Here is a 13,748-nt window from a genome sequence, read left to right on the forward strand (position 1 = left end):
TAATAGGAAGCTGATTCTCTTTTACAGCTAGGTTTTAACCTCCAAAATGCACATCAGTTCTAATGGATTAAAGTATAGAGCTATATATGACATTGAACTTTCTTGCAATTACGTTCTATGGGTCTCTGCTGCTGATTCCCATAACAAAGGGTCATTTTAATCATCCCACAAATTGTAGTGCATTAATCTGTATAATAGTTTGATAAAGAACACTTATTAATTCAAAATTTTGGGGTCAGGATGGGTTCTTTCCCACTTTTCTTACTGATATAATTGAGACCACATTGTAGAATTAATGGTGGAAGAAATAAGATATGCAGTGACTGGAAAATGAAAATTATTTCTGATAAAAAACTAAAGCCCTTGATGTATCTTCTGGAAACCTCCAATACATCTGGTAACTATTGCGGAGGGGAACAAATGAAAGTAGGCTGTGGCCTCACTTTGTGCTTACTCGTCCAGTTTATGATCCCTACAGACAGGTTTTTTTTTTTTTTTTTTTTCTACCATGGATAATAAAAGCACTGTAGTAATTTTATCTGTAGCTTGGTACTGCCAGGTTTGACAAAGCCGTGTTCCTCTCTTAAATGTATTTGACCAAGTGATTTTTTAGAGAGGCCTATAATTCAAATCGCTGAAACCCCATCATCAAATAGAATGGTGGCCTAAGGGGATTTCCACACGTACGCCTCACACCTAGGCCCATAAAAAATGGAAAGAGGCTTTCCAAACAGAGTCACTCTCAATATTATCTTCTGAGCTCATTTATCCTTTGTCTGGGGATAATCTTCACATAATAAATTCATAGACTGGAACTCTTAGTTGTCAAGGTCAGACTGGGCAGAGCAGACGTTGATGGTAAAAATGAATTCTGGACAGAATGACTCCTAAAATGTTAGTTACATTTAATTCAGGGAAGGTCTTGTAATACATCATAGGCTTTTCATCGCATTGTACTTCAAAGGCTTGCTGTAAAATAATGTGGTCATTTGTGGTTGTAACCTCAACATACTGGCTCACTTCAGTGTCATCTGAGCACACTTGACCCATTTAAAGTATAACACAGGGAGCGTCCTACAGAGATGAGAGCAAGCTGCAGGGGCAGGGTTGAATGTTCCAGGTTTGACCTTCATGAATGGCAGCATTGGGTCTAAGGAGCACCAAAACACTAAAATCTGTTAAAGTACTTCCTCGAAGTCTTCTAAAGAAACCCTAGCAAAAGGTACTCATAGGGATGACAGTGACACGGATGAATTATGACAGTTGCCTACATCTGAAATATGAATAAAATCAAGGTAGGGTTTGATCAGTGAAGTAGAAGAGGGGACACAGTTGCATAAACAACTGATGGTAAATGTTTCTGATTAAGCAACTTCAAAAAGCTTTTCGGCTCTTCTGCACTTCATTTGTCCTTCTCTAAGTAATGGCCCATAAATTACCACATATCAACAATAACCTATGTAGTGACTTTTCAAGTATATATTAAATATTTGCATCCGAATTTTTTAAAATACATGTTAAAAGAATCTAGGAAAAAGACATCTAAGTATGCATTTATCTGTGTTAATGAAAGCAGATGCACAAAAATTGTATATTTAAGTATAGACTGAGTTAAAAGAGTTAACATTATTGATTTAGCCTAAATGTTGCAATTATGTTTCTTTGATATTGTGCAGCCATTAAGTAAATGAAAATATGGTTGGAAAAAATCTCTTACATGTAATTGCATTTTATTTCACCAATTGAATCCACTATTGTCACTTTCTATTCTGCCTCAGTTTCCTCATTTATAAAATGGGGATAATGATAACCTATTTCATAGAGTTTTTATGAGTAAATGAACTAAGCCATGTTTAGTCTCCTGAGAATGGTGCCTGGCACCTAGGAATTGGTTAACAAAGAAAAGCAGTATTGTCATTATTATCATTATTATAAAACCTAAATGTGACAACAGGATTGAAAGATAGTGCTAAGTTTCTGGACTTGCTTTATTACAACTCAGTTGGTCCATAATTGATCAGTCTACCTGAATTTCTCATCAGATGGTCCAAATTTGCTAAACAAGTCTGCTGTGGTTTTTATAAAAGAAATTACATTTCATGTAATTTTAATTGTATCAAGAAACTCAAACTTAACAGAAAATTTGAGAACATTATAAGTATTCAATAATATGGGCACAAATTATCTATATAACCAAGAGGGTGATTTTTTACATTTTTAAGTTATAATTTTGACCAGCTGAGCACATTTACATTCTGTGTTGAAGAGACTGTAGTTTACCATCAGGTTCCTAACGTAAGGATTTGGTATTTGCCGTATATACAGTCTGCAGCCATTATTATTACAGAAGCCTGGCCTTCATTGCACCAGGGTCTCAGATAGTCTTTTCTATAGGGATAGTAAAACAAATCAGAATTCTTTCAAAACACCAGTTAAGCTGTCCCTTACATCAAAAGGCATCTCAGACTGCTGTAAACTTCTTTTTCTCAGTTAAGCCCTATAAAATACCAATATTTAATGGAAGCAGACAGAGATAACTTAAACATCATTTTGAAATTGTCATAAAATATCATTAACATGAGTTTCTCCTAATAAAAGAGTGAATGCAAAACAATAGAGCATCAAACCATAATTTGTACTCTTTTTTTTTCTTTTAGAAATACATGAAGGATTTGTGTGTGTACATGTTTATATTTGTTTTCTTCAGTGTAATATTAAAATTATTTTTTCGCTGCCCTGCCTTTATCGCCTGGCAAGATAATTCAACATCTCCAGAGAGCTATTAGCTCCAGAAAAACTCGGTGCCATGATAAATGCAAGGAATTTTACCATTTTACCCCAAATGGTTAATCAAGGAACCAAGTCAAGCCAGAAATCGTTAAATAAGTGACAATGTCTATTTAAATTATGTCAATTAAAAATTGGTCATCAGATTCTATTTCTGCTGATTTGAGGGAATATATATCATACAAGTTATCTCATTACTAAAAGTAATCTAAAATGGTACTAATCTCTCCAAAAGGTTGGTCTTTGAAAGTTTTCATGGCTTTATCTGAGGGTACTACTTGTTTAATAAGTAAGTGATAAAGCTTGCATGACAGGCTTTTGTGAATCAAGCTGATTTTTTTCCATAGACAAGTTATAATGCATTCTTGTCCTTTGAGAGGATTTCATTAGAGTGGACAGTGATGTGAGCTACCATAAATGTAAAGCATCTCATTGTCCTGTGTTTACAGCCTGAGCCTTGCAATTGCAATTCAGCGCCTTACCTTTGGAAGACAAGAGAGACTGAGATTCAGTAATGCTGACATACTACGCGTATTGTGGACACATTGTATTTGGGTTGTTCCCAGCCCTGAATTAATTTCTCCCATTAAATTGCCATTAAGTTGGGTTATTGTTGTTTACATTTCTTTCTCTGTTTCCCACTTTTTTCCCTTAAGCTGCTTAAAGAGATATCTAGGAAACGCAGAAGCATCCGTTATGGGAGAGAAGTTGAATTGAAGCCATATATTGCCGCTCACTTTGATGTCCTTCCCACTGAGTTCACCCTGGGGGATGACAAACATTATGGTGGATTTACAAACAAGCAACTCCAAAGTGGTCAAGAATATGTCTTCTTTGTGTTAGCAGTGATGGAACACGCAGAGTCTGTAAGTTCATTATGATGGCATCCATCTAATTTCCTATGGTATTCTTACACATTTTTCACCAGAATTTGGTTATTTGGGGATACATAGGTACATGCACCCTAATTATTTCTCAAGACATTTCGCTAACTTAGATATAGTAACAGGCTGCCTACTCTTTGAACATTGCTGAGTAATCTGCTTGAGATTTCGTTACAAGTAAGGCTGTGTCCCTAATGACAGGAAATTTAGATGGACATCTAGTTTATGAAGTGCCAAATTGATAGGGCATGGTTCTTTTTGTTGTTGTTGTTTGTTTTTTGTTTTGGCATTTGTATCTCTTAATCCCACACCCCTCTCTTGCCCTAACCCACTCCCCACTGGTAACCGCTAGTTTGTTCTTTGTGAATCTGTTTCTGTTTTGTTACACACATTGGTTTGTTTTATTTTTTAGATTCCACATATAAGCGATGTCATACAGTATTTGTCTTTTTCTGACTTATTTCACTAAGCATAATTCTCTCTAGGTTCATCCATGTTGTTGCAAATAGCATAATTTAATTCTTTTTTATGGCTGAGTAATATCCCATGGCATATATATACATTTTCTTTATTCATTCATCTCTTAATGGACACTTGGGTGGCTTCCATATCTTGACTATTGTAAATAATGCTGCTATGAACATTGGGGTACCTGTATGTTTTCAAACTAGCGTTTTTATGTTCTTCAGATACATACTCAGGAGTAGGACTGCTGGATCATATGGTAGTTCTATTTTTAGTTTTTTGAGGAACCGCCACACTGTGTTCCATAGTGGCTGCACCAATTTACATTCCCACCAACAGTGTACAAGGGTTCCCTTTATTCCACATCCTCGCCAACATTTGTTATTTGTGGTCTTTTTGATGATAGCCATTCTGACAGGTTTAAGGTGATATCTCATTGTGGTTTTGATGGGTATTTCTCGGATGGTTAGAGATGTTGAGCATCCTTTCATGTGCCTGTTGTCTGTATGTCTTCTTTTGAAAAATGTCTATTCAGGACTTCTGCCCATTTTTAATTGGGTTGTCTGTTTTTTTGATATTGAGTTGTAGGAGCTGTTTATATATTTTGGATATTAAGCCCTTGTTGGTCATATCATTTGCAGATATTTTTCTCCCCTTCAGTAGGTTATCTTTTTGTTTTTTTGATGGTTTCCTTTGCTGTGCAAAAGCTTTTAAGTTTAATTAGGTCCATTTTTTGTTTGTTGTTTTTTGCTTTTATTTCTTTTGCCTTAGGAGGTCCAAAAAAAAAAAATTGCTACAATTTATGTCAAAGAATGTTCTGCCTATGCTCTCTTCTAGGAGTTTTATGGTTTCAGGTCTTACATTTAGGTCTTTAATCCATTTTGAGTTTATTTTGTATATGGTGTGAGGGAATGTTCTAATCTCATTCTTTGACAGGTAGCTGTCCAGCTTTCCCAGCACCACTTGTTGAAAAGACTGTCTGTTCTCCATTGTATATCCTTGCCTCCTTTGTAGTAGAATAATTGACCATAGGTGCATGGGTTTATTTCTAGAGCCTCTATTCTTTTCCACTGATCTGTGTGTCTGTTTTTGTGCCAGTACCATAGTATTTTGATTACTGTAGCTTCATAGTATAGTCTGAAGTCAGGGAGCATGATTCCTCCAGCTTAGTTCTTTTTCTCTCAATATGGTTTTGGCTTTTCAGAATCTTGTGGTTCCATATAAATTTTAGTGTTGTTTTAGATCTGTGAAAAATGCCATGGGTAATTTGATAGGGATTGCATTAAATCTGTAGATTGCCTTGTGTAGTATGGACATTTTACGATATTAATTCTTCCAATCCAAGAACATGGAATATCTTCCCATTTCTTTTTATCATTTTCGAATTTCTTCATCAGTGTTTTATAGTTTTCAGAGTATAGGTCTTTCACCTCCTTGGTTAAGTTTATCCCTAGATATTTTATTCTTTTTGATGCAATTTTAAACAGGATTGTTTTCTTGCTTTCTCTTTCTGATAGTTCATTATTAGTGTATAGAAAAGCAAGATTTCTGTATGTTAATCTTGTAACCTGCAACTTTACTGAATGTATTTACTAGTTCTAATAATATTTTTGGTGGAGACTTGAGGGTTTTCTATATATAGTACATGTCATCTGCATATAATGACAGTTTTACTTCTTCCTTTCCAATTTGGATGCCTTTTATAGGGGCATGGTTCTTAAGACCTTTTGATGTGACACACATCTGGATAGGAGGGTGACAGCCATCATTGCTCATCTCCTTCCTCATCCTATTAAAATGACTGTTCTCAAATACATATTTAATATTAGGTATGTTGCATAAGACCTAGTAGATCTTAGCCTGTGTGATTACAATAGTAACTAACAAGCTCTGAGATTAAACATAGTACATTTCCAAGTATTTGAAAATATTGATGGGGTGGGGTGATGGTATGTATTTTATTCTCCTATAGCTACCAGTGAACCCATAGTGCTTTCTGCCCAGATTCAAGGGAAGTTCTATCTAGGAAAAGGCAAGCATAGCCTGTGTTTTAAATTATAGCAATTTACCAGGGACTTTATCAGTGAAAAGCCAAGAAAGTTAGAAAACAATTCAATAAAACAGAGAATTCCTAAGGTACTCTAAATAATGAGTTGTCTTCTTTTATGTAATTCATCTTGCTCTTATGTCATTTTGTGCTTCAGCTGCTTTGAATGTTAGAAACAGAGAGAGAGAGAGGGCGAGAAATTGTAGATGGGAGGGAGGTAGATTTTGAAGTGGCGGTTCACATTAACATTTAATATACATATTCGAAACCATACCTTTCTAATGGGGCTTAAAACTGACAGGTGTGGCAACTAGATAGAGCCAGTCCCTTCCCTGGTATAGGAAGTCTGAGATATATCAAAGATTTCTCCACATCAGGTGTTAGCATGTACAGTGGAGCTTCTCTTCAAATGACTGAAGGAATTCCCTCGTGGAAAATCAAAACACAAAGGCAGCCTTTCTGCCTGTTTTTTTTTTTTTTTTTTTTGTGCACAGGATGTCATTTGAAAACAAAGTGATGGGCTTCCTGAAATTTTAATGCACAGATATGCTTTCTCTTCCTAGTTGAAGGTTTTAAGGCAGAATATCAAGGGAATGGAATGTTGGAATCATCTTATCCTTTTTTTAATGACTTGTAGATATTTGAAAGACATTTTCTTTAAATAGCTCTAGGACGTTTCAGAAAGCACGTTCAGAGCACTGAGATAGATCAGAGAATCCAGCAAAAAGGAATCTCATCAGATCGTGCACTGTCAGAGACTCTGGTTTCTAACAGATGTTTCAACTAGTTGATACATTTCAACTAGTGTTGAAATGTATCACCACTGATGAATAGTTCCATTGATGAATAGTTTACCTCTTCCCTTAGTATGTCATCTCACTGTTTCATTAATTATATAATTAGGATTTCTTCCCAAATATGTATTGTCTAAATTGCCCCTTTTCTCCATCATCTTTTTCAACATCGCTCTCAAAGCTAACAGTATTTCCTTTATGCTTTCTATGTGTGTTCATGCCAGCATTTATAGAAGAGACTTGTATCCAGCTAGTATAATGCTGGTAGTGATACAGTCTTTTGTAAACCTCAAATTTTCAAGAGTGATTGTTAAAGTGCCTAACCACTCCAAGGGTGGGATGATAATTTGCATACAGAAAATATCCCCCTTCCCCCCAAAGACATGAGCTTTTCCCCAATTAACTGCCTCATTAAGAATATCAAAGGACTGGTTTAGAATGACCAAACGTTTCATCTTTTCCATTACTCCCACATACTGAACAAATTCTACTTTTCATAAGGCTGATATCATTTTACCGTTCTGTTTTCTTTTCATTTTCACATGTCTCTGTTTCCTGATTTGGGTTGGAAATCTATGTACTTTGGGAAAAACCTCGGCTTAGATTTCCATCTTGGCTAACCAAGATTATTATCTCAAAGGCTCTTGGTAAAGAATTTCAAATCAGAGAGTCTTGCTTACTTTAGTCTCCCAAACAATTTGAGTGTGACCTACAAGTAATGGAAAGGGGAAAATTTAAACCAAAACAAACAATTATATAAAAGAATCATGTTTCTTGCACATAGAGTGTATTTGCTAAGTCCTTTGTGTAAATCCTTACGCTGTACATATCCTTTTTGTTTTTTTTTTAATCTGCCTCTAAGAAGGTTAGAAACATATTGAGTTTTTGTATTCTTTAGATGCATTAGAAAATCCGAAAGTCTTGTCAATCTCTTTCCTGGACATAGGAAAATGGAAAGGGAGAATAGCATACAGGCATTTAGTGGGCATGTGTTCTCCAGATGATTGACTGCTGAATTTGTCCTACTTAAATTCAGAATATATGCCCAAATTGTTAAAAAATGCAGACTGAAAATAATTAAATATATTTACTGATAGTGGAAAAGTGAGTATACTCTCTCATGCTTTAATAATGTCAGCCATTTGAAAAAAATGGGCATTTTATTTTATTCAACAAAGATTTTCTGGGAACCCACTAAATGCAAAGTTCTGTACTTGCTGCTTTAAGCATACAAACACAAATTGTATGTAAATCGTTACCTTCAAGGAGTTTATAGTTTCCTTAAAGAAGATAAAAGGCATGTACACAAATGAAAAACCAAAATAGAGTCTGGCCACTACCATTAAAAAACAAATAGGACTACTTCAAACTGTTAAAATGACTTTTACCTACATTTTGTGAAATAACTGATTGATTACTTCCAGTTAAGGAGAGGCAGCTTCAATGGAGGCAAAATTTAAGTGAGGCCTTGGAGTCGGATTGCGGGAGCTAAATGTTGTGGAACTTGTGAGAGGGTTAAAGAGAGAGAATAGAGCATTTTGGTAGCAGCAGCAAGAAGTCTATTGTGACGAAACATGTCATATGTGGTAAGAAAGTTTCAAACAAAATTGTGGAGGCCCTTAAGAATCATGCTAAGATGTCTAGCTTTTATTTAGGAATCCCCAGAGAGCCTCCTGAAGGTTTTACAGATGCAGTTTAGGATCATAACTCTAGCAGCAGTGGAGACTGTTTGTTAGAGGAAGGAAGAAATTCTTGATATGGTTTGGGTGAACATGAATGAGGTAATGAGAAATGTGGTTCTGTGAGACTGGAAAGAGGGTGGATGGACCTGAGGATGAGGTACATGTGCACGTATCTTTTTGAAATATGGTTTTCTCTGGATATACGCCCAGTAGTGGGATTGCTGGGTCATATGGTAGTTCTATTTTTAGTTTCCATACTGTTCTCCATAGTGGCTGTATCAACTTACATTCCCACCAACAGTGTGTGAGGGTTCCCTTTTCTCCACACCCTCTCCAGCATTTACTGTGTTTGTAGACTTTTTGAAGATGGCCATTTGGACCCGTGTGTGGTGATACCTCATTGTAGTTTTGACTTGCATCTCTAATAATTAGTGATGTTGAGCATCTTTTCATGTGCCTCTTAGCCATCTGTATGTCTTCTTTGGAAAAATGTCTATTTAGGTCTTCTGCCCATTTTTTAATTGGGTTGTTTGTTTTTTTGTTATTGAGCTGTGTGAGCTGTTTGTTTGTTTGTTTATTCTTAAGACATGTGGGGCAGCTCGTGAATGTGGACTGGTCTCTATTGGGAAAAATAGTATTTTAAAGAGGGGCAGAGTCAAGAGAATATTTTTCTGAGAGAGTCTAAAATAGGACAGAACAAAACAAGATATTACAGAAACAGACTCCATGGATATGCAGTGGCTTCCTTCCCCAAGTAACTTTCCATATCTATCTTTGCAACTTTATTGAGGAATAATTGCCAAATATAGTGGCACATATTTAAAATGCACAATGTGATGATTTTATATAGCTCTGTATACACAAATGCTGTGGTTACCAAGATAGATAGATAGATAGATAATTAACTGTTGTTTGTTTCGTGTTTATGGTGAGAATGTTTAAGATCTACTCTCAGAAACTTTCAGGTATACCATTCTGTGTTACTCACTATAGTCACCTTGCTGCACTTTAGATTTTCAGCACTCATTCTTCTTGTAACTGTACAATATATGTCTTTCTCTGTCTGGCTTATTTCACTTAGCATAAAGCCCTCCAGATTCATCCATGTCATCGCAGATGGCAGGATTTTCTCCTTTTAATGGCTGAGTAATAATATTCCATTATGTGTGTATGTATCTGTGTGTATATATATATATATAACCATATTTATCCATAAAAAGAAACTTATGTTGCTTCCATGTGTTTGTTAGATATTGTGAATATACTGCAGAGAACACAGGTATGCAGATATCTCTCCCTCTCTGAGACAGTGATTTTATTTCCTTTGGATATATACCCAGGAGTGGGATTTGTCATATGGTACTTTTATTTCTAATGTTTGGAGGAACCAACATACTGTGTTCTATAATGGCTGTACCAATTTACATTCCCACAAACAGTGTATTTAAGGTTTTCCTTTTCTGTTTATCAATTTTCTCTTGGGAACAGTCATACCAACCTCTGAGCAGTACTGTAATAAAATTAATTAAATAGAAATAGGAGTACTTACATAATTTAATGCAATACTGATATTTTCTGTATAAATGTTTACTTTTAATTTGGTCTCAACTGAGTAAGTGATGCTATCTTAATGGCTGGAACTATAATATTTTTTGTTTATTTTTCACATTGCATGTAACACACTGGCACAATGTAAATGCTCATTGAACATTTTGTGACCGCTTAATTTACTGGTACTTACACTTCATAAGATCATTTAATTAATATGCCACATATAGATCCCAGTGAAAAAGTATCTATGGAGTGAGTAACTTATACCATCAAAAATGATTTTATTGTAAAATACTCTAAAGGAAATTTCAATTACAAAACCTCTTTTTTCTCTCCCCTCCTTTTTTATTTTACACACTTACTTACTTATTATCAAATCCACGATGTTCTGAATCTTTGCTTCTTCTAATGCTAAAGATACTTTCTAGAAAGTCATATTATTTTATAACTGACATAGATTCTGTTTTTCCTCAGAAGATGTATGCAACCAGCCCTTACTCGGATCCCGTTGTGTCAATGGATTTGGATCCACAGCCAATCACAGATGAGGAAGAAGGCTTGATCTGGGTTGTAGGTCCTGTCCTTGCGGTGGTCTTTATCATCTGCATTGTCATAGCTATTCTTCTTTATAAAAGGTAGGTTTGCCCAATATTTCTATTGCAAAGACTTTATTAATTATCCTTCTAGGGTCATTGTGTGGTTGATCTTAGTAGAAATACTTCCAATAATCACTGGAAAAAAAATGTGTCCATCAGCGTTAGAACAAAATGTAAAGACTCAGCTATTTAAAATCTCATTCACCGTGTGGTATAGACTCTGTTGCCCAGCAGGCATGGATCCCCACCTCCATCTTCTGAGATACTTACGCAGAATGAGCGCTTTGTATGACAGCTGAGATGTCACTACATTCACAAGCAGATAATCCCAAGGAAGCTCACACTGGATTGTTTTAGATCAAGTTTGCACATTTGTGTCCATTGCATAAGTCTAACTAACTTGCATGTGGGCTGAGATTCCCCACCCTCCCCCCACCCCCGTGGCTATTTTCAAAAGTTAGCAAAAGTGGCTAAAAATTGAAGATCAAAGAAAGAAAAGAGAGGAAGAGGATGAACTTTTCCCTTTCCTATTTGTGTCCAAGAGGAAATGCAAGGTACCATTTTCCTTTAAAAAAAAATATAACCTTAGTCTTGATACCCCCAAGTATCAATATGATTTAGTGTCTGACCACAGGTGGGATGCAAATAACCCACACTTACCCATGTTTTCTGATCCACTCTTGTCAATCCCATTTCTGCCTCCATTACACATAAGCAAGATTTCTTCCCCTAGGTCACTGCTTAGGCAGTTGGATAGAAGACGTGAGTAATTCTTCCCCTTAATCCTTTCTGACCTAAAAATATAATATCATAATGTACAAAATTTTAAAAATTAACATCTACTCTCTTAAACATGTAGAATGACTAAATTCTGAACTCTCTCCCTTTATATCAGTTTTTCTTTTCTTCCATTCCAAATTTTATTTTCATGAAACTTTAATCTGTTTCCTTTGTAGTGTGTCATCTGTCAGAATGCTACTGTGAAGTTACTCTCTTCGTCCCTCACTATAACCTTGACCTTCAAAATTAGATGAGAATGTCTTCATTTTGATTCTTGCTTGCTTACATGTTTAATCTGACAAGATATCTTCTTTTCATTATCTCTTTTTCCTACCCATATATCTCCCTTCATTGGGTTTACATTAATTATTCCTACCTGCATTCCTTTGTTCTTATGTTCTTGGAATAGCTTTTTCATAAGCTCTTCTTTGGACTCAAAAAAATACTTTTCAAGACAGACACTTCTCCCTTGAAAAACTCTCTCTTATGAGGCTGTATTCCATTCTATTCCAGGGTTGAGAAAAAAAGAACAAGTTAGTTAAAGATGTTCATACCATAGCCCATTAAATCGCCTGTCCTCTTCTAAAGAAAAAAATTATTTTTCCTGATCACTCAATTGTCCACTCCATAAAATAATAGCTGAAAAAGCAAGTGCTTGAAGGCCAAAATATCTTAGTTGATGGTTTCAATCTTCCCATCCCAGTCTGTACCTTAAGGGCAGGAAGTGCGAGGTCCCCACATACTCCAGAACAGTAAGAAATCCTATGTGAGCCCGAGTCCAAGCAACAGCTTTGCTGTTCAGGTACCACACTTATTACCAGAAGAGAATACAATAAGAAAAAAGTAAAAATAGAGTTCTAATTGTTTTCTGTGAAATATTTATTTAAGTGGTCACATCCTGCTGTGGGAGTCAGATCAGAAAACAAGTGGTTGCTGACAGTTGCATTTCTAGATCATATCACGTGACAGTGTATGATTACTCAAAATGAACAAGATGCTTACCTTTTTTTAAGTGGTGTTTCATTCGAATGATCTTTCTGGCTCTCATTAAGTCATGCCATGCAGTAGATATGCGCGTGGCCTTGTGAATTAGTTATGTAAATGTGAAGAAATAAGTTTATAAGCTTGGTAATTAGTGGCTTGGCCAAAAAGTTCGTTCGGGGTTTTCATCTGGAAAACCCCGAACGAACTTTTTGGCCAACCCACTAGAAATCCTTTTAAAGTTTTCTTTATCCACACGTGCTTGAAAAAAACTAAACTCAGTTATAATTTTTCCTAATCCTGCAAAAAGAGGCATCGTATTTAAAGATTTTTATGACTGTTGAAGTTGCATTTTAGTGTGTGCATATGTAAGCATCGTCTAATGCAATTGTTGGGAAATGCACACATCCTCGAATGCTAAGTATATTTAGCTAACCATCTGAAAGCCCATGAAGCATTTCTGAAATAGAAATGCTTGCTTCAGCAGTAAAGAACATTCCTGACTTGAAATTCAAGTAGACCCAACAATGTCCTTCCTGATTATCATGAAACAGTTCAAGAGGAAATCTTCTGTAGGCAATGAATAGTGTCTTTAATAGCTTGGATTCTGAGCAAAGAAAATTATATAACAAACACATTATAGCCCTCTTTTTAGGTGTCTTTCAGTTTATACATGGGTCATTGGTAATGACTCAGAATTGAATGTATTATTATCATCATCATTATTATTTTTAAAGTATTTCACTTCCTGTGTGCAAATAATACTTTGAGTAGGGAATGAGTATAAAATCCTGTTGGTAATACACACCTGTTTACAAGACTACTTGTGTTAGGAATGGGTCTGTAGCTGTGGATGGTTTGTCCATATAAAGAAATACATTTCACTGAGCTCTCTGAGGAGACTTTGAGACTTATCCCTATTAATTATATTAATATGGAAGAGCACACTTTCATTTCACATTCTATTCATTTGACTTTGTTTTAAATTTAATCATTTAAAAACCAATAATCAATGACAAAACATGTCATGGAGCCTTTGTAAGGGCCTAAAGGGCCATCAGAATAGTAAAATGTGTTTGGTAGGTCTTTAGTGTTAATTTTCTTGCACTAGGATTTTTTGGAAATTCTGTACTCTATATGTGATACATACAATGATTTAACAATTTAAACTGCAGAGAGAA

At 35.5% G+C, this 13,748-nt stretch overlaps 1 protein-coding gene across 10 annotated transcripts in view; it reads left to right on the forward strand.

Annotated features, from left to right (window-relative positions):
- The window catches only part of PTPRD (protein tyrosine phosphatase receptor type D), a 526,430-nt gene that overhangs the window by 381,409 nt on the left and 131,273 nt on the right, over window positions 1–13,748 (forward strand). For 6 of the 10 annotated variants that reach the window (XM_059924740.1, XM_059924745.1, XM_059924741.1 and 3 more), the window contains 2 exons: window positions 3,444–3,653; window positions 10,685–10,845. In XM_059924740.1, coding sequence (XP_059780723.1) covers window positions 3,444–3,653; window positions 10,685–10,845 — 371 coding nt within the window. The remainder of the gene's footprint in view (window positions 1–3,443; window positions 3,654–10,684; window positions 10,846–13,748) is intronic. The other 4 variants (XM_059924742.1, XM_059924747.1, XM_059924749.1 and 1 more) reach the window with 1 other exon arrangement.

This window comes from Balaenoptera ricei, chromosome 6 (genome assembly GCF_028023285.1).
Source record: "Balaenoptera ricei isolate mBalRic1 chromosome 6, mBalRic1.hap2, whole genome shotgun sequence".
Taxonomy (NCBI): Eukaryota; Metazoa; Chordata; class Mammalia; order Artiodactyla; family Balaenopteridae; genus Balaenoptera; species Balaenoptera ricei.